The sequence below is a fragment of the Ambystoma mexicanum genome, chromosome 1q (genome assembly GCF_040938575.1).
Source record: "Ambystoma mexicanum isolate Mex_15411 chromosome 1q, UKY_AmexF1_1, whole genome shotgun sequence".
Taxonomy (NCBI): Eukaryota; Metazoa; Chordata; class Amphibia; order Caudata; family Ambystomatidae; genus Ambystoma; species Ambystoma mexicanum.
In genome coordinates, this window is record NC_090922.1 from 550,103,256 (window position 1) to 550,125,477 (window position 22,222).

Consider the following 22,222-nt stretch of genomic DNA (forward strand, 5'->3'; position numbering starts at 1 on the left):
GACCAAGAAGTTTGTGGATCAGGTTGGAAATCTTCCGATCTGGGAATTGTTAACACTTGCTCTTTTGTGGTCACCGGTGGAGAGTTCTTGACTGTTTCGTTTGTATTGGTTGGTAGGCCAACGTCACGCTCCTTGTCATCGCTTATGCTGGGAATTGCCCCGGGTGGTGCTTTTGATTGTACGGGGGGGTTTGTTTGGAGCTCTCTCCCCTTCACCATCTGGGGCTGAGATTTCTGGTTGAATGGAGGTGGCATAGCCTCTGAGGTGTTGGAATGTTGCACCTCCTTTTGATGTAAAATAGCGGTAGCTAAAATCGCCAACGTTTGTGGGTGGTGTGTCAGGTGAACAGTCTTCCTATATTTTGACGGTGGGGGGTTTTCCTCTAGTGCTTCCAAAATTTCAGTGTCCGTAAGCTCTGGTGTACAATGAGAGTATTGAGAAATTTTTGGGTTGAAAAACCTGGTGAACAGGTTTTGTGAGGCAGTGTTTTGAATTGCCTTTCCTGACCTTTTCAAATAGGCTGTCAGGACGTTGTTGTTATTTATCTTTGTGACTTTGCCCTTATTTAAAAGCAGCCTTCTCTTTTTGTTGTCTTTTTTACCGCCTTTAAGGCATTTAATTTCTGTTGTTTTATGGGCTGCCGCTGAATGTCTGGGGCATTTACTTTGTTTTAACCTGGCCGGCTTTGAAGTAGTGCACAGCTTATCTGCCCTTATTTGAGCAGTTCCTGGATTTTCCCAGTCGTTGCAAATGAGTTCCCCATCCTGGTGGAGAGACTCGAGGAGAGTCCTCGATGCCGATGCAGATGACGGTAGGCCACACCCCTGCGGGGCGGGGTCTCCTTTCCAGCGGCCGTGTCGCAGTGTGTGATGGCTACAACTGCGACGCGATTGCAGGGTTCGACCGCTCCGGACTCGGCAGTTGCTGGACCTTCCTCGTGCAGCTGACTTCGGTTTTTGCCGGTCTTCGAGGCTGCTTCAGAGGCTTTGGATGACGACGACGTACTGCCTCGTGGGCCTGGATCCTCTCCCCTGGGCGGCACGGACCTAGTATCCCCTCCGGGACCAATAGGTGAGTGCGCCAGAGGGACAGTGTTCACAGGGTCCACGAAGCTCCCAGTGAGTTGGACTTCAAGATGCAAGTCCTCTGTGGTTGATGTTGCAGAAACTCCTGGCTCTGGCTCCGGCATCATTTCTCGTTGTTTTTCTTCCGTCGAGAACGGCTGCTTTCCTCCGTTGCTGTTTATAGTTGAGCAGTGTTGTTGCCGGCTTGTCAGTTTTTCCTGTTTTTCCATTTGAGCTGCAAGCTGTGGAGAAAGAGTGGACTTGGTTATGTTTGGCGATTGTCAGTTCTTCCAAAATAGAGGGAGGACGCGAACTGCGCATCCAGCGTTTTGCTTCCAAGTCAGTAAATGGAGAGGTTGGGAAGGTGGCAGTCCTCGCAGCCTCGACTGCAGGACTGCCACTCGCCGCCACTCTACGTCCGCTCCGCGGACTGTAGAGGTAGTTATAGAGTAGTTGAGGGATAGCTCCACCTCCAATGAAGACAGGGAAAGCAGACTCTGCAGGCAAGGGATACTGCGGGACTGCCACTCGCCGCCACTCTGCGTCCGCTCCGCGGACTGTAGAGGTAGTTATAGAGTAGTTGAGGGATAGCTCCACCTCCAATAAAGACAGGGAAAGCAGACTCTGCAGGCAAGGGATACTGCAGGACTGCCACTCGCCGCCACTCCGCGTCCGCTCCGCGGACTGTAGAGGTAGTTATAGAGTAGTTGAGGGATAGCTCCACCTCCAATGAAGACAGGGAAAGCAGACTCTGCAGGCAAGGATACTGCAGGACTGCCACTCGCCGCCACTCCGCCCAAACATTTTTATTCAGAGCATGTTTTGATTATCTACAGGTGGGATTTTTATTGGAGGAACTATCATTCTGTGGCTAATTAAAAATAAGGCAATATTTTTCTTTGATACTATATAAATTCTTTACCCTGTCTCGGCAACCTCGATAAGGTTCTACCTGTATTTAAACAATGACATCACATGACTTCTTATACTTACATCTCAGGAAGTGCTGTCAAATGACCTCCAACCTCACGGACAGCACAGGTAGTGGCATCATTGATATAAACATACCTACTATAAGCTCATATTAATACAATAACACATAATTTCAAACGTTGGCAACATTTCTTTTTGCTTACCAACAATATAGTAACAAGTTATATGACCTGGGTGCAGCCATGATATGACAGTAACATGTCTAGCAGAACCATTATAATTGATGGGCACTGAGCCCGTATTGCAGTGCAATCTTTTGTACATGGTTAATAACTTCATATGCAAGTTATATCCACATTCTATAGATATTGAATGTATCAACCTTTGAATAATAAAGTGCTGAGCTTGCATCCTGTGACTATGGCTTGCACACTGTGGAATGTCAAAATGCCCCCATTGCTCGACTCCTTCATTTGGTTCCATGAAATTCTCGATGTTTTTTCTTTTTTTCTTTTTCAGCAACTTTATTTCGTGGAACTGAGATAGGTTGGCATGAGTCAATGGTTGTTTTCTGTTGGACTCTTGAGCATGCACAGAAGGTAGGGATCAGTGTTTTTGTGTCCTGGGATGCAGTAACTGGAAGTAGCTATCAGAAATGGACTACACATGAATGAAAGCATGTGTTGTGTTTGCAGAAGGCATGATTGTTCTGCCTGAAGGACCAGTGATGGTTTCTAATGTGTTCTTCAGATTTTAATCTTTTAGCTAAATGGGGACCTTTAAAGCTGAGGGTTCTGGTGGGTGGTTCACGTTGAAGCGGTCAACTCCTCATAGATGTAGGATGCTGTTTTTCCTGTCTTGCAAGACAGCAAGAAAGCGGTCTCTCTTTGTCATCACCCAACATTGATGAGTGAGGGTGGTTTCTCAGACAACACATATCTCTGAGGCAAGCACCTAACCCATTGAAGTATTTCACCTACTCCAGTGAGAAACTGAACTGTTTCCTCAAAGCACTCTTTTAATGTATGACCTACTTCCTTAAATTGTATCTTTTTAATTCGTCATCTGCTTGTAATCGTGGTATCACTTTCGACTCTTTGCTCTCCTTCTCTAACCACACTACTTCACTTGGTCTCTCCTGTCGTTTCCAACTCTGACGTTCGTGAAATCTGACAATGTTTTCACTTCTACGCAAAGTAACATTTATAATATGACTGTGGTCTTTTCATGACTTGACTAGTGATCTTTTCTAGTAGACCTCTGCCTCTCTGTTCTCTTGCCACTGTTCTGCTGCAAACCTTCTCTGTTTAGTCCCTCTGTGCTTGCATACATCTCTGCCTCTGTCTGCTCTTCACTATCTCTCCTTTCCCAATCATATCCAGTGTCATTATGTATGCTTTACTTATAAATCCATCCCTTTGATCTCTTCAATCTCTCTACTTTGGTGTCTGCTATGCTCCTAATTGTACTGTTCAGTCTTCGATGTTTCCACTGGCTTTTCCTTGCCGTCCCCTGTGGCCAGTCCTGTTTTTGTTTCATTGGATTTCTTGCTCCAAATCTGTGTCATGCCATTGCTTTGCTTGCACGTTCTGCCTCTTGTCTTTTGTCTTCTCGCTCTTCATTAAAAGCTTATCTCCTTGCGCCCCCGCTGAACGTGTATATGCAACTTATCGATGGATTTTTTTTTATTACTCATTATTATGTAACTGCTATTGCAAGCTTTTTATACATCACTTTGGTGAAAGTGCTTTATAAATCCAAATAAATAAATAAATAGGAGGGTGTTTGGATTCCATGCTAATTCTACAGTGATGCGTTTTCAAGTTGTGCTTGGCAAAGCATGCCCACAAGAATTAAATGGAGATTGAAGGCTGCAGTTCACCTAACAGCTGTAGTCACAATGGATAACATTTAGCACAAAGGATGCTGTTTTACTGTGAGTTGTAGTTGCACCTCCAGGATGTACTGCTAGGTGATGACAGCATTGAATGAGTCTGAGCTTCAGAAATAGTAGGGAACAATGACTCCCCCTCCACTTTACGGCTCTTTTCCTGGGCAGTGTCCTGTTTATGTTCAATGGGTAACAGAGGCTCTCCCGAGCCCTTGCATCCAGTGCTGTCTTTCTGTCTCTGCCGAATAGAAGTGCAACGGTAGCATCATGTCTGAAAAGGCCTTACTGTGTCCTGACTCCTGCAGAGAAGGGAAACTATGCTCACAAGAAGTAAATGGAGATTAAAGGCTGAACTTCGCATTAAGCCACAGATGTTCTCACCATGAATACCATTGAGACCAAAAGATGCAGTTAAATGGTGAATGTTTCACAACCTCCATTTCATATGGTTTAGGACGTTGGGTAACAGTATAAATGTGCCGGTATCCTGGCGGTAAATCTGCCAGGATACCAGCAAACTGTATTTCCGTTACTGCCACTTAGTCTGGCGGAATTACCGCTGAATTACAAGTGGCCTTGGAGCAAATCTCAATTTGTTCAGAGTCCATTGTACTGTATAGGGCATTTTCTCTGGAATTACTGCACCACTAATTCCACCGCGCTAATTCCGGCCCATTTTGTTGGTACGCCGGCAGATTTACCTCCAGTAGAGGTGAATCCTCCGACTTTCTGCCAAAAGTGGAGTTGGACGTTGCAGGAATGCTGCAGTATACTGGTAATACCGCTGCATTTTTCCGACACCGCCAAACTCGTTATGTGGCCCAAATCTACTGCAGAGAAACTTATGCTCACAAGCGATAAATGGAGATTGAAGACTGCAATTCTCCACCAACAGAAGCCCTAGCGATTGTCTGCAGCGAGCCCCAAAAATGCTGATACATTTTCATCTGTACAATTCATATCTGCATTGGACTTTATGATATGCCACTGAACAACAAAATGCAGATATCATCTTTCTCTTGCCATACAGGTGTTCATGCTGAGCAGATCACTGCATTCGCACACCAACAACACAGCTACTGTCAAGCAAGGAGAGCAGCATCTGATCCAAGATGCTGAGTCTGCTTTCCAGCCAGCGCTCTCCTAGAGGCAATGCAAGACTCCAAGGCTTGATGATAACAGGTAAGAGAGACAGGGTGAATATTGTTACTAATAGCAGTCATAACAAAATTATGTTTTATATACTGAGTGTTCCTCCGGAGTTGCAATTTCCATACTGTACCTGTAACGTATGTAGCCCACATATCACATGGAATTTTTCTATGAAATAAATATTTCAAGCAGTTTAATTTTGCCCTTAATTTCAAAGTAGACTGTCCGCTTATATTGTAACCATGCTCTTTTCATTGACCTATATCACTGTAAACAAGCACACGTTGCCAAAGGTTATTTGCACGGATTCTCATTCGCACGAATCATGTGACGCACAACTGCTGATAATTTGAAAAATGAAGAACAGGGCCAGGGCAAGCTCTGAGGCACAGTGTCAGACAGCTGCTTATCTGGTGGGATTATAAATATTTTAGGTACAAACCATATCCATTACACAATTGTTAAACTCACCCTTTCTCAAATTATCAACCGTATTCTCAATATATATATATATATATATATATCAATGAAAAAAACTTTGTTAAAGGGTCGTTATGGTTACAAGTAAAACCGAAACCCCCCAGACATTTGCCAGTTATGGCAATCTCAGCAACCATAACTCGCACTGCCACCGTGTACTGCTAAGACTAAAACCCAGGACATCAAAGATGACATCACAAATGCCATTCATGACATCACTGATGAGATCACATATTTGGGCAACATGTTTGTGTTCACAAACATATCTAGGTTAGTTGTTTTTGTTCACTGACAGTGAGAATTTAATAAATTCTAAAGGTGCTATATAACTAGACATTAAACGTGTCATATATTCTTAAACTACTTTCCTTAGAGTTTGATCTTAGCTCATGGTGCACATGCATGGGGCAATAAGCAAGCCCCACACACACACAATTCATTTGTCTACAAATGATGAACTGTAATGTTATTGTTATTTTCTAGTGATGTTGTTTCTTTCCTCCATTGTTTGTACTAACACAAGTGTGTAGTAAGTCTTGTATTGCTAGCTATTAATTCCAAGTTTAACATTAGTCACAATTCTGATAGGTTTGCATTTATTGTTTTACTGGACAATATTACCTGATTAAAAATACTGTGCTTCTATGGTGCACACTGCACCCATTGCCTATGTGTATTTATTATTAGATTCCTGTATTAAGAACAACACAATATAATGTTTTGTTTAGATGAGTACATTTTTTAAATACATTCAGTAGTTTAGGAGAGGTCTCCCATTCATGCCTGGCATCTTGCTACCAACCCCTAGTACACACAACCCCTTGTAGGGACTTTCATCAAAATTAATTTCGTATGTGATGTCATCAGTGATGTCTTCAGTGACATTTGTGATGTCATCTTTGATGTCCTGGGTGCTAGTCTTAGCAATGCATGGTGGTGGCACAAGTTATGGTTGCTTGGCATACCATCACTGGTGAATTTCTGGGGGTTTTCGGTTTTACTTGTAACCATAATGTCCCTTTAACAAAGTTTTTTCATTTTCTTTCATAGGTTTTTATTAGTTCAACTTAACCATAACGTCCCTTTCACAAATTTTTTCACTGAATTTCATAGGTTGTTATTAGTGCAACTTAACCATAACGTCCCTTTAACAAAGTTTTTTCAGTAACTTTCATGGGTTTTTACTAGTGCATCCTAATTTCCTACAACTTACTAATATCATACTTACCCCAATATAGCAACATTTTTGTCCAATTTAGAAAGTTTCACCTTTAACTATGCCATTCCCCACCTTTGACACTTCTATACACTTTTGCAACTTTTTACACAGTTTTCTGTTCATCGATGTTCGCGAACGTCTGACGTAATCTCTGACTTTCCGGACAGTGTCACCTGACCAGACGTGCACGAACGGGTCTGTGCTTAGCGTACAGTTCGGAACAGCATTTGTCAGCTCATCTAGCAACTTTGAAGCACATAATGTACCCTTGCTAACAGCTCCTTTGCTTATTATTACTCATTATCCATTAACAATCTTGCACACAGCACATACTTGGAAGAATATTAGCAAAACATCCAAGAGCTACCACCACCAGCTGTAGGACCTACACAACAAATGTAGTGCAATACTTCAAAGGACAATGAAGGGGACCAGGAAGATGAGGTTGAGGAAGTGCCTAACTCTAGCACCCATATAGAATAATGGGTGTGGCAGTTCTTTAGCACTGTTGGGAATGTACCAAAGGCTAAAGCTACCAAAGTGAAATGCACTGAGTGCAACTTTGTACTCAGTCGTGGACTACATGGGCAGTACTCCTGTGGGACCACCTCCATGTGCCGTCACACCAAATCCAACCACTGCAATGCTCTCAGAAAGGCTGTTCCTTTCTTAGGAAGTTGTTTGTTGTCTTCCTCCACTAATACTGTAACCACACAGGCTACTTTCGTGGGATACAAAATCCCACCAGCTACCTTGCAAGCAATAAAAGAGGCTGTTGATCCATATCATTCGAAGACAACAGTACTCTGTATATATTGACACACACCACTCTGCAGAGGAGAGCAATTTCAAAGTGCTTTTGAAGCTGTAATCAAGGAGCATGAGAAACACTGCCCCCTACCTTAGATGTAACACACATGCAACATCTTCTCCTGTCCACCTGCCCCTCCATTTATGTGGTTTGAGCCCCTTCCCTCATTCACCTCCCTACATTACTTTCTAGCCTCTCCTGCAAAACAAATTTAAAAATAAACATTAAAAAAGGTGCCTTTAGGAACCACATTTCACTGTTAAAAAATAGAACTAAAAAAATAAGCTTATAAACTCCATCTACTTTACATTTTTCAATGAAGGATTTAGATTCAATAAGATTCTCCACCATTCCCATTAGCATGTTCTACTATGCTAATGGTAATAATGAACAATTGTATACTAGAGAAAAAGAAAAAAGCATAGTAACAATTTTCTGTCCGAAATTCTTCTCTCTTCTAAACAATAAACACCATAATCCATTGCCCTTTATGACTATCCATAGTCACTGCATTCCCCTGTATAGCCCATGCCTTATTAGAAAACCCGAATTGTACATGCACACCATCACCCAAGACAGCCCTTCTACTCTTTTTACTGTTATGTTGTAACACTCACTCATTGCCTACTTTAAATAATTCACACATATATCCATCAATCACTTAAAAAAACTCTACATACAGCCTATCAACATATTAAACTTCCACCCACCAACTTCCACTCATCAATGTTCTACAAATCTTTTGCATCTACATTTCCCATACTTATACCAAAAGAATATACATAGTGCTCCTATAAATGCACATATGCATTGTACAGTGAGGGAACGCCATAAATAAAAGGGGCAGTACGGATGGATAAGTGCTCATGGGAGTCCAGGAGGAAAGTGCCAAGGGATGCCAAGGTAGGAGGCCACTAGGTAACAGCTGTGGCACAGGAGTCCCAAGGGTAGGGTACATCTTAACCGTAACGTCCCTTTAACAAAAATGTTTCTGTCAATTGAATAGGTTTTTATAAGTGAAAATGTTTCATAATGTTGTATCACTATATATATGTTATTAATAATTCCTCTTTTAACACATATTAAACAACTATAAACCTTTTAACGAGCATATTTTTTGCAATGGATTCTTATGTGTATCTTTATCAGCAGTGCATGCTGACGATGCAAGTCATTGTTCTATTGCCTAGGGAATGAAGCTCGGCCATGACCCCAGCCCCATCAAACCACACCCGTTATCCACTGAACCTACCCAGCATCCTAGTTCAGTGTCCACTGTAGCCTCATAATATAACCAATGACCAGTGTTCATAGCTTGTGTGGCCAGTCTCCACAATCCATGGGGCATGGGCTTCAGACATGCTGCATACCCCCATAGGCAAATCAGAACAGACATTTGTCCTTGCCGAGGGCCAGGCCCACTGCCCACAGCAGAAAAGTTATATCACCATTTTTTGTACTTATGTTTCGACACTTTCCAAAAAGCATAACACAGGACAGATTTGCAAAAGCATCCTTTCAGGTCCTTTCTGATACTCCTCGGGCAAATTTGCTACAATCCCGTCCAGCTCTCCGGGCTACACCCGCAAGCAGAATTATTCTTCCAATTGAAACCTAGAGCTTTGGGCATGCCGCATTACCCAATAAGTACATCAGAGTAGGCATTCGTGCTTGCCAACGGCTAGGCCCATTGTCCATGCACCTAAATTATATCACCTTTTTTTGTGCTTACATTTGGACACTTTGAAAAAATAAAAGACAAAACAGAATTGCAGAATTATGCTTTCAGGTCCTTACTGATGCTGCTCGCGTAGGTTTGTTGTAATTCAGTGCAGCACTTCAGGTTGTAGCCGCAAGCAAAATATTTGTTCCCATTCAAACCTGGTGTCTGACCCAATAATAAAATCAGTACACGATTATCAAGTAATTGCAGGGTGGTAGAATGGTTAGAGCACTGCGCTTCATCGAGTACTTTAAACGGATTACCCTGCTGCTTGTTGATGGGGTTCTTTTGTGAAGGGGCCCTTCCTTCTTCAAGTGTTAGGTTTTGAATAGAAGAGTGACCTCTGTTCACCTCAGCACTGGGTTATTCAATAAGTAACAATTGTCATAATAAAGCAGTCTTGAAAACCATATTTGGTGCTATGTTTATTGTTAGAAGTCAGCCGACACGTGTTTTGACTCTCTAGGGCCTTTCTCAATGCGTGTGGATTTTGGGCCAGTCATTCCTGCGGGGTTGTACAAAATAGTCTGGCATGCAATCACAATATCTTGTCCCAGTATGGTCTCAAATAAAAGTGGTTAATGATTTGAGGGGGTGGTCTGGTGACCACGTGGCCACCTGGTTCGGCATGCTCTGTAATTATCTGCTCATTAGTATTGTCTTGGAGTGTATGCAGCGGTAGTCACAGCGATCTGTTAATGCAATCCTGAGCAGCACTCTGAGCTGTAGACATGGGCAGTTCCCATTCAAATCTATCCCAATGTTGAAAAACATTACCACATAGCCATTCCCTGGTGGCCATGCCCACTTTAACCCCATTGCCAGTCCCTCGTGGGCATAGCCAGTAGCCAGATTGTCCAAGCCATGGCCTTTGGCCATGGCTATGACTCATACAATCTGGCTTCTGCCCATGGCCACAGGTTTCACCTCAGTCACCAAAAGTATATCACTATTTTTTGTACCTACATTATGACACTTTTCAAAAAAATAAAAAACATTCACATTTGCAGAACCATGCTTTCAGGTCCTTGCCAATGCTCCTTGCACGACTTTGCTGTAAATCCGTCCATGTTTTATTTTTTGAAAAGTGTCAAAATGTACATGCATAAAATAGTTCTCCCTCTCCTAAAAAAACAATCCTTAGACCCAGCCATTCCCACTAATTACAGGCCTATCACTGCGGTCCTGCTAAAAATCCTTGATAGAGTTGCCTACTTGCAAATTCAGGATTACTTAGAATCCAACCAACTGTTAGGATTGTGTCAGTCTGGCTTTCGACCTCAACATGGAACAGAAACTGCCCTTTTTGACCTCAAAAGTCAGATTGATGACATCAAAGACAAAGGTAAAGCTGCCATCCTGCTCCTTCTAGACCTCTCAGCAGCCTTCGACCTGGTCGACCACCAAATACTCTGCAACCACCTCTCATCCGCTGCCCACTTCTCCTCTTCAGCCGTAATGTGGATACAATCCTTCTTAGCCAACAGAACCTTGAGGGTCTTTTCTTCTGCGGCTGCAGCAGACCCCATTCCCATTACCTGTGGTGTCCCACAAGGTTCTTGTGTTTCCCCCACCCTATACAATATTTTTACAAAACCTCTCTTTGACAAACTGGACCATCTGGATGTCACCTACACCAACTACGCGGATGACACCCAGATACTCCTCACCATCTCTGGCAACTATAAGGTCGACGTCACCAAGATTAACGAAATCTTCTCCATCATTCAGGCATGGATGGCAACACACGGCCTCTGCCTGAATGATGAGAAGACCGAGCTCCTCCTAGTCGGATCACCCAACAACTTACAGAAACTCAGTCCTGACTACACCAACATCATCATCGATGGTAACACCACCCCTGCGTTAAAAATGTGAACTCCTAGGCTTCTGTCTTGATGCCAATACCAACCTCTCTAAACAAGTCAACATGACCGCCTCAACTACCGCCTACACTTGGAAACTAATTAGAGCCTGCAGACCTTTTTTATCCACTAACAGCTGCCTCACACTGGCCAGGGCTCTCATACAATCTAAGCTTGACTAGTGTAATAGCCTTTACCTAAGCGCCAACCAAGGTATAATCAATAAACTTCAGGTTCTCCAAAACAATGCGCTGCGAGCAGCATTAAATATTCCCAGGAGAGAGCACATCTCCCCCATCAGAATTTCTTGTAAATGGCTCTCCATTCAACAAAAACTTGACCTAAAAACTCTGTGCCTCACCGACAAAGCATTAAACCACCTAGCCCCCCATATCTCACCAACAAATTCACTTTGAAGCCGAACACCAGAATCACTAGATCCTCCCAACACTCTTTGCATTACTGTGCCCAGATTCACCACTAAAAGAGCCGGAGGCTCAAGTTTCACGGCCCTCTACCCTCAACTTTGGAACACCCTACCGTTGAACATCAAATCGACAGAATCCTTCCAATTGTTCAGGAAACTAGTCATTGGTTGGCTACTGGACAAAACCAATCCTAAGTAGGACTAAGACCATGACTTCTGTATATACTGTACATACCACTCAAATGTTTAACTGTATGCTCTAACCACCTCTGACTGTATATATTGTATATTATTTCCACAAAATGTATAACTGCAAATTCTATATATATTGTATTCTGTAACCTGATCTTAAGCGCCCTTTTACTCCTGGGTCTGGAGCGCTATACAAATAAATAAACAAACAAACAAACAAACAAATATAACTTAGCTCCCACTTGACAAAATCCATTCAGACTTTGCACAAACATTCAAGATTGGGTATATAATCGTTACAAAATCTTTTGTACAAATTCAGCAAAAACGTTATAAGCCATTTAAAAATGTTCAAAGCCCCCACTAATTGTGCCCCGTCTTCACAGAATCCCACCAAACTTTGCAAAAACATTAAAATTCGGGTCTTACATCTTTTTGCAATCTTTTCGTGCAGATTTGTGAAACGGCACCAAATTTATAAGCCTTTCAAATATTTTGTGACCCCCATCCAACAGCAGCAAACGTTGAATAACCATTCAAGGTCAAATCTGGAATGATTTCATAAAGTTTCATTCAGTGGCGTCAAAGTCATAAGCCATCCATAAACTGCTTTTCATCAACCCTGTAATGCAAAAATATGTATAGATGCCCCGAACATCTGAAATGTTTCCGAACATTACAGGGCTGTTTCGAACTGTTTGCGAACTTCGAACATTTAAACCCACCCGCTTTTTGGCTTTTCATGGCCATATCCCATACCATCCTCATCACCCCTCACCTCCCCAAAGATTGTTTCATTAGTTTGACAAGTGCAATGTTGTGTTTTTTAATATGTTTCTACTGTGATGTCTGCAGACTACGGGTGCTGTTCGCGATCCAACATGGCGACCGTTTCAAAATAACTGACCCAGTTCACGTTTTTCACCATCCAATCAGCGGGTACGTCCGATGCCGGTGGACATGACGCCTGGCCCTGATTGGTCTAGAGGGGTGTCCGCCGACCAAATACTATACAGATTTACACCAAATTTACAAAAGCACGCTTTCGGGACCAGGCCTCTGCTCCTGCTACCAATTTGGCAAAAATCCATCTAGCGGTTTTGGCTGTAGGAGTGTGCAACAATTTTTTTCCCTTGCGTCTCTGAGGAAAACCACTCATTTTGAGACCCCCCTATAACTTTGCCCCCCCTGGACGATACCTCACCAAATGCCAGAAACTCAATTCGAGCGGGTCATACACTTTTATTGCAAGGTTTGGTGAAGATTCATCCAGGCGGGGCAAAGTTATAGGCTGCCCATAAAGTGCTCTTCCTGCGGGTTGAGCAACTTAACCATAACAAAAATGCTGCTACCGAAGGCTAATATATATATATATATATATATATATATATATATATATATATATATATATATATATATATATATATTCACTGAAAAAACATTGTTAAAGGGACGTTATGGTTATGTTGGACTAATAAAAACCGATGAAATTCAAAGAAAAAACTTTGTTAAAGGGACGTTATAGTTTCAAGTAAAATCGAAAAACCCCAGAAATTCACCTGTTATGGTAAGCTAAACAACCATAACTCGTGCCACCATCGTGCACTGCTAAAACTAACACCCAGGACATCAAAGACGACATCACAAATGTCATTCATGACATCACTGATGACATCACATGTGAAATACATTTTGATGAAAAGTCCCTACAAGGAGTTGTGTTTATATTGTTGGTAACAAGATGTCAGGGGTGATTGGGAGACCTATCATGAACTACTTAATCTATTAAAGAATGTACTCATCTAATATCATTGTATTGTAGTCTTGTCGTTAATACAGAAACCTAATCATATATAAACATAGGCAATGACTGCAGCATGCACCATAGAAGTACACTATTTATAATCTTGTAATTTTGGATAATACAATAATGAATGCTACCGTATCAGAGTTTTGAGTAATGTTAAACATGTAATAACTAGCTAACAATTCAAGACTTACAGCACTTGTGCTGGTACAAATAATACATATGAAGAACCACAATGCATACAAATCAGAGGCACATACAGGGAAACTAAAGTAAGGAAGAAATAAACTGCATCATCAGAAAATGTTAATGACATTAAAGTTTATCTTCATGTATACAAATGAATTGTGTTTTTGAGGCCTGCTCATTTCCCCATGTATGTGCACCATGAGCTGAGACCAAACCCTAAGGAAAGTACTTAAAGAACATATGACAAGGTTAACGTCTAGATATATAGCACCTTTTTCAATTTTATTATTCTGACTGCCAGTAAACAAAACCACCTAGCCTATATATGTCAATAAACAAAAACAAGTGGCCCAGATATGTGATGTCATCGGTGATGTCATCAATGACATTTGTGTTGTCATCTTTGATTTCCTGGGTGTTAGTCTTAGCAGTGCACAGTGGTGGCACGGGTTATGGTTGTTTAGCTTACCATAACTGGCGACTTTCAGTTTTTTTTCAATTTTACTTGAAACTATAATGTCCCTTTAACACATTTTTTTCTTTGAATTTCATAGGTTTTTATTAGTCCAACATAACCATAACGTCCCTTTAACAAAGTTTTTTCAGTGAATTTCAAAGGTTTTTATTAGTGCAACATAACCAACAAAGTTTGTTCATTGATTTTCATAGGTTTTTATTAGTGCAACTTAACCATAACGTCCCTTTAACAAAGTTTTTTCATTGAATTTCATAGGTTTTTATTAGTCCAACTTAACCATAACGCCCCTTTAACAAAGTTTTTTCAGTGAATTTCATAGGTTTTTACCAGTACATGCTATTTTCCTACAACTTACTAATATCATACTTACCCAATATAGCAATATTTGTGTCCCATTTACAAAGTGTCACCTTAAAACTGTCATTTCCCTCCTTCGGGAATCATTTTTAACACTTCTATAAACTTTTTGCAACTAATTCAACTAGTTTTGCATCCGTAGCCGTCTACGAACATCTGACTTCATAGCGGACCTTCCGGACAGTGCCACATGACCACACGCTGGCGCGCGGCATGATGATGTGTCCGAGAACCCGTCTGCAATCCATAATAAGATCTCTGCTTCGCGGACAGTTCAGAACTGCATTTTCTACTGATCTAGGAACTTTCAACTTCAAAATGTCCCTTGCACAGCTCCAACACCTAATCCTACTCATTATCCATTAACAATCTAGTACACAGTCCATAATTTTAGCAAAACTGCTATTTATCTTAAAATGGCATCAGCTAATGCCATCCCTCCTCCCCAAGAGCCACCACCACTGCTGTAATCAAGGAGCATGAGAAACACTGCCCCCTACCTTAGAAATAACACACGTGCAACATTTTCCCTTGTCCACCTACCCCTCCATATTAGTGTTTGGTTCCTCTTCCCTCATTTCCCTCCCCACCTTTCGTTCTCAGATCTTCTGCCAAAAAAAATACATCCAAAAACAACAAAAGACATAGGCCCTCATTACGACCCTGGCGGAAATCAACTGACATGACCGCCATAGCGTAAATTGCGTTTCCGCCACTGCACGATGGAGGAAAGTGCGGCTAATTCTGACCCATCGGGCACGAGCATTACGCCATGGCGGAAGTGCAAAGTCCGCGATGGCGGAAATGACCCCAAAACGCCCCTTACCGCCGTCGTACGTCGCCCTATGTGCAATTCCGCCACCCATCTTACCGGTCACCGTAATGAGCGGTCAGCGCAAAATACGGTCACCGTAAATATACGGAAACGGAAGTAAAAACATGGGGCCGGAACGGGAAACAGCACGCCGTACACCTATAAAACCAGAATCCCAACACAACCATTAAAATCCGACCCTGAGACACATCCCAACCCGTTAGCCACCCCAGTTAAAAAAATAAATATGGGAAAAGTTGCTAAAAAAGCGTGCGACCGCAAGCGGCAGGTCCACTTCTCCCACGAGGAACTCACCGTGCTCACAGAGACCCTCCAGGAGAACGCTGCCGTCGTCTTCTCCACGCAAATGACCACGACGGCACTTGCGAACAAGAAGGCCATATGGGCGCTGGTGGCACAGCGGGTAAGTGCGGTGGGGACCGCACCCCGCAACCCACAGCAATGCAGAAAGCGATGGGACGACCTACGGATACGCGTCCGGAGCATACTCTCTGCCAACCGGAACATTGCCACAGCTACCGGGGGAGGATCGGAATCACCCATCAAGTTGACCCCCTGGGAAGAAATCTGTGCCTCCACCATCGGAATGGAGAGCATAGAGGGAGTCGGAGGGATGGAGAAAGGAGTGCAGACATCAGAAGAATCAGGTAGGTGGGCCAAATAAAACTATGGCAAATCCACAATTACCAACCATGTGAAGTACTATGTGTCCCCATAGTGCAATAGAAACACATGTTCAGGAGAACGACCACATACAATGCCATGACAGCGCCCCTTAAAAGTCAGATCAAACAACTAAATATTCAAAAAACCAAAAAACACACCCTACATGTGCAGCATGCACACCCTAACTGCAGACTGCAAAATAACAGCATCCCCAATGCACACAAAAATGAGACCACCTCCAAGGCCCTGACCCAAATCACCCCCAGGTACCACCCCAATGCATGTGATACAATTGCAATTACAATCACCACAGACCCATGAATAACGCTCGCCCTCCTTTACTCCACCACAGGGTCCGATTCCAACGACGAGCTTCAGGACACCCCTACCAGCACACCTGCAAAGAGGGCCAAGACCAACGGCCAAAGACCCTCCACCTCAGCTGCACGGATCAAGGCACGGCAGCTGCACAAATCGAGTGGCAGCACACTGGAGGGGACATCAACAGGCACCCCAGCAGCCAGCATGTCCACAACAGCAGCACCACAGGTCCCCCCAATGGATGCCACAGAAGGCACTGCTTCTGGTGGCAGCAGCACCATAGGTGACACTGCTTTCATGCCAGCATGCTCCGACACAGAAAACGGTGCTGTAGATGTAGGATCCATCCATGACCTGTCCCAATCCCCCTGTATGTTTCATCCCGTACACCATGAGGACACCACGCAGGGGCACCCACAAGACGACGACTGGCCAACCCCAACAAGGCCTGTTGCAAGGCAACATGAGGCGTCCAGCCCCTCTGTGACACCACCGCAAATGGGCATGGCCCAGCAGAGGCAACAGTCCCTCGAGCAGATGATAGTGCAACAGCAGCAAATGGCCACGCTCCTCAAGGAGCATGCTGATGAATGTGGGGGTTCTAAGGCAGCCATTGAAACATCTACTGAGACACTTAGGGCAGAAATCGAGCGAAGTACAGAGACACTAAGGGCACAAATGGAGAGAAGTACCGAGAGCCTGAGGGTTGAACTGCATGCGACGTCCAAAGACGTGTGTGGTGAACTTGCCGCTGTGCGCCGTGTGCTCACTGAGCTCTCACAAACCCTTAGGGACATGCATGGACGTGAGCAGGCAGAGACATCATCCGTTGCAAGTTCCGTCCAGGGCACCCCCCAACGTAGATCTGGGAGGACCCGGCGCTCCACAGGCAGGGGTGCCCCTGATACCCGGAGAGGGGGCTTGCAATAGCGTCTGCCCACTGACAATGAGCGTCATTGGACACTGGTGTTCGGGGGGGAGGTAGGAGGGTGGAGGGGGTGTGTTGGGCTTCTTTGGGTGGCGGGTCGATTGGGTGTGTAATGTCTTCTCACATCTGCAATACAAATCTTCATATTCATCCTATGAGATGTGTGGACATTGATCTCTGTGTACGAGGCCTATCCTGGCGTACAGTCCATATTGTGCATGTCCCAGACACACACAGTGCCACAAGTCCCGTGTCCATGTAACAGCCACCAGGCGTGAGTGCTAGAAGCATGCATCTTTGAGATTCTGCCGTAATTCACGGGCCTCCTGTGCCTCGCGGACCCCTTGAGGTGCTGCCACATCCCCACCCTCATCATGCCCATCTTCAGGTGCTAGCAGTTCTGCGTCGGGGGGCATGGCCACATTCCTACGTACGCACATGTTGTGTAGCATGACACATGCCATGACCATCTTTGCCACCCTCTCATGGCGGTACAGGAGTGCCCCGCCAGACCTGCTGAGGCAGCGGAAACGAGCCTTCAGTAGGCCGAATGCCTGTTCTATGACCACACGGGTACGTGAGTGGGCATGGTTGTAGTCCTCCTCATGCTGGTCCTGTGGGTTCCGGATTGGTGTAAGGAGCCATTTCTTCAGTGGATACCCGCAATCACCTGTATGTGGACAAGAAAGGATGTTTGTAGAATGTCATTGCTACGTACGCACCCCCCCCCCCTTCCTGCCAGGTCATTCACGCATCACCTACCCCACATACTCATGCATTAAATGAGACTCACCGAGTAGCCAGGATCGGCGCCCTGCGTGTCGCTCCATGTAGCGTGGTATTCTAGAGTTCCGCAAGACCATAGAATCATGTGTTGATCCCGGAAATCGGGCAGAACAATGTGTAAAGATCCTGTTGGAGTCACACACCATTTGCACATTGATAGAATGATATTGTTTCCGGTTGCGGTACTGGGCCTCCATGGCATGTGGGACAACCAATTCCACATGGGTGCAGTCGATGGCACCAATGCAACCCGGTATGCCGCCAAGTGCATGGAATCCCACTTTTGTGTTTGTTAGCTCCTGCTCCGAGCGTGGTAAAGTTATGTAGTCGTCTGAGTGCTTCAGGAGGGCATCAAGCACTTGGAATAGTGTCCGTGAGAATAGTGGCTGTGAAATGCCATGCAACTGTCCGACTGTGTGCTGGTAGGTGCCTGTGGCCAGGAAGTGGAGTACAGACACCACCTTCAGTAGGGGTGGGATGGCGGTTGGGCTATCTATCATGCTGACAAGGTCAGCGTGTGTCATGTCGACAATGGCGGTTATGGTGTCCCGGTCCAAACGGTAGAGGGTGTGGATCTGCTCAGCTGTGAGGTTGAACGGATTAGCTCGGAGGCGTGGGATTGCGGGCTGCCTGCGTGGTGGTAGTGGCTGTGCTGGTGGGGCTTGCTGGCCATGCCTTGCCCTCCTCCTCCTCCTCCTGCGTCTCCTCTGTGCGGCCGGTTGTTGCAGTCGTTGGCGTTCGTCTTCCTCTTGAAGTTGGAGTACTTGCAGTGCAATCAGGTCCCCCAGTCCCAACATCGCTAGTCCTGCCGGTAGCATTCTGGAGTGGGTGTGGTTGTGGGAGGGGTTTGGGTATGCAATTTATGTGTTTTCAGGCTGTATAGCCTTCACCTGTGGTGATTAATTCCACCTGTGTCAGCTGCAATGCCTTTCGTGCGAGCACGTCCCGCACACGACGCTGCAATTCGACGCATGGCATCTTGCATTTGCAATCATGTTCTTAATCCCGATGGCTGTGGAATATTGGTTTATATGTTAATTCTGCTATGGTCCCATTGTTGCACATACTATATTTGCATTCGCGAGCAGACTTGTGAAGGGTCAGTGGAATGTAGTGCTCGATCAACGGTGGACCCTCATGCAGCACTGTACCGACGTCCTCCGACGGCGGGGAGTCCCATCAGTGATTGAGGCCAGTTACCATTTTCACACACAGCCGCACTGCATACATGTATTTGTGAATACAAGCGTTCACAGATGCCTTTTCAACGTGATGTTGCAAATGAGGAATTCGAAGGACAGCGCTTTCGGTTTTCAACTAGCGGCGTCGAGACGCCCACAGGTCTGACTGGAAATGTAACGTTCTATTGTTGAATGTCCTTGGGACAGGGCCCATGACGGGAATGCAATGATTGATATGGTCTGAATGGGATGCGCCATGGCGTAGTGGACGATAAGGCAGGACGTTCCCAAATACATGTGACTTCACTACACAAGGAATCCGGGCAGGAGCACAGTGGATTTTGAAGGCTGCATTACGCACAGACTCTATGGAAATTTCGAATGTTCTGTGAGTGAATATTCAGGCGTTTTCATTACGGGATGAGGGAATGATGAATGGATGCATGGAAAGATGATTTAATTGGGAGTCTGCCATGTACATGCCTATTTGGAATCTGTCCCCTTCCCCTGCGCTATGTGATGCAAGGCTGCCATAGTGGGACCATCGTCTGTCTGCCCTTGTTGAACCCTCCCTGTCTCGACGCGCCTTCAATCACTTGTGTCTATGCACGTTGATGATCCCATCTGATGGATCCTGTTCTGACAGGCGCATGCACACAGACACTCGTTTGAAATAGTGTATTCACCTCGATTTGTGTCGTAATGATTCGCAAGTGATTTTTGGGTGCAATTGATCCTTATGAGTGGGCTAGCATGCATATGGTTGTAGGTTTGGTGTGTTGAATGAAGTGGTTAATGCATATGGAGTTCGGATGCCCATACTATCATTTTTTTCATTTGGGTGACAGGTATCTCCTCCCCTTCTGCCGCTGCCATCTGTACGCCACTCCTGCAGATGGCTTCTACAGTCGACACCTGCAGCTTCGAGTTAATCAGTGGAGCACCATTACGATCTTATGGGACGATCGCCAATGGCCCACATGCCCTTACGCAGTACTAGTGGCTAGGTGCAGCATACCTAGCTTCCAGCTGGACTAGTGCCTACTTCATGGGACGGCCCTGCGGTCATAGGCGCTTCCATGTTGCCTTTTTGGACGTTGATGTAGCCCCTGTGTGCCATGAAGGTACAGGGCGTCACACATGGGGAAGCTGGTCATTTATTACGGATGCAGCCCACAGTAATGCTGATCATTTGTGATTTTATGTTCTAATGGCTGTATGGGCTTGGTGATTTTGATGTGCATTAAATTAATATTCAGATATTTACCGTGTAGCATTATTCTTTGCTAGTAATGTGGCATATTCCGATTGTGGCGCGATGTATTGTGAGGTGTTCTGCATTGGGTTCCGGCTTCTGGGTACAGTTGTGTGGTACGTCCTTATGCTGATGGTTGGTTTGACTACTGGCATGTGTACAGGGCTGGTGCAGTCTCCCTCAGGTTACTGCTTTGGATGTTGATTTGAACTGGTGGCAAGCGATGGGGGACTGTAGTTGTTTTGTGTCATGGAATTTTCTGTTCGTTTTGGTGTACTTGCACCTTCAGATGCCTGTGCTGCATCAGTACGGCAATGGTGTGTTGCCAATTGTGGATGGCCACTCACAGGGCACTTGGGGCCCCTGCATGCATTTGTTCGTTGGCATGCATGGGTGACTTGTACATTTCGCTGGTTGCATGGTGTGACTGCATTGCGCCTACGAGGAGTTGTGCAATCTGGCCAGGGAGTGGAGTACAGGCACTCAGTAGGGCCATTAAGGTTGGTTCGCGATGCCGTAGTTCTCGCCATGGCGGAATGGTACTTTCCGCCATGCTTGATGGCGTTAGGTGAATGTCCGCTGGGGTCAGCATTCGCGTACCGTTGCGCCATGGCGGATATTGCGGTTTTGCAGGGCGCGCGTGCGCGTACTTGGTGCAGTTAGCGTTGGCGTTCGCTACGGTGTCGCTAATGGCATCATACTTTACGGTGACGGGTCATGATCGCAACGGGCGGTATTCGATGGCGGTATTACATTTCCGCCATCGTTTTTCGTATTCCGCCAGGGTCGTAATGAGGGCCATATTCCTTTAGGAACCACCTTTCACAGTTAAAAAATAGAACTATAAAAAACATGTATAGACTCCATCTACTTTATATTTCTCAGTAAAGTACATAGGCTCAATAAGATTTTCCAACATTGCCATTTGAATTTTGTGTTATGCTAATGGGAAAATTGTGGCGTTCATCCTCCGTTCCAGGGAGAGGAACGGTGGATACCGGCCCAGCAGCCCAAGTTATCAGCCCAAGCGAAGCGAGGGTGGATAACAAGGTCTCTGGACCATTATCCCCCCATTCTATCCCCTGAAATGGGGGATGAAGGCCATTAGCACCCTAGGTTTCCAAAGTGGTAACCCGGGGTGCTAAAAATGAGGATGGCCACCATGGAAAGGGAAGGCGAGGGTTCCATACAGGGTCCCTCTTCGCTTTCCATGGCAGCCTGCAGAAGGCAAAAAGAGAACCCTATGACCATATTACCACAAGCACATTTTTCTTCCCTTTCAGATCTATCCTAATTTCGAACAACTTTACCACAAAGCCAGTCCCAGGTGGACATGGCCACTTTAATCCTATGTTTTGTCCCTTATTGTAATAGCCAGTAGCCAGATTGTCTGGATCATGACCTTATTCCATGACCCGGACAATCTGCCCACTGCCCATGGCCACAGGCTACCCCTCAGTCACTACAGGTATACCGCTATTTTTTGTAGCTCCATTATGACACTTGTCAATTACGCAAGTTTGCTGGAAATCCACCCATGTTTTATTTTTTCAAAAGTGTCAAATGTATCCACATACAATCGTCATATAACCTAGACCCCACTTGATAAAAATCCATTCAGACTTTACGAAAACATCTATATCTAGATCTATAATCTTTTTG

The 22,222-nt window shown here is 44.8% G+C and overlaps 1 protein-coding gene across 2 annotated transcripts in view; it reads left to right on the forward strand.

Annotated features, from left to right (window-relative positions):
• LOC138531375 (carcinoembryonic antigen-related cell adhesion molecule 5-like) overlaps positions 1 to 22,222 on the forward strand; it is a 348,843-nt gene that overhangs the window by 69,197 nt on the left and 257,424 nt on the right. For both annotated transcript variants that reach the window (XM_069640987.1, XM_069640986.1), the window contains exon 2: positions 4,919 to 5,070. In XM_069640987.1, the coding sequence (XP_069497088.1) occupies positions 5,001 to 5,070 (70 nt within the window). In that variant the 5' untranslated portion in view covers positions 4,919 to 5,000. The remainder of the gene's footprint in view (positions 1 to 4,918; positions 5,071 to 22,222) is intronic.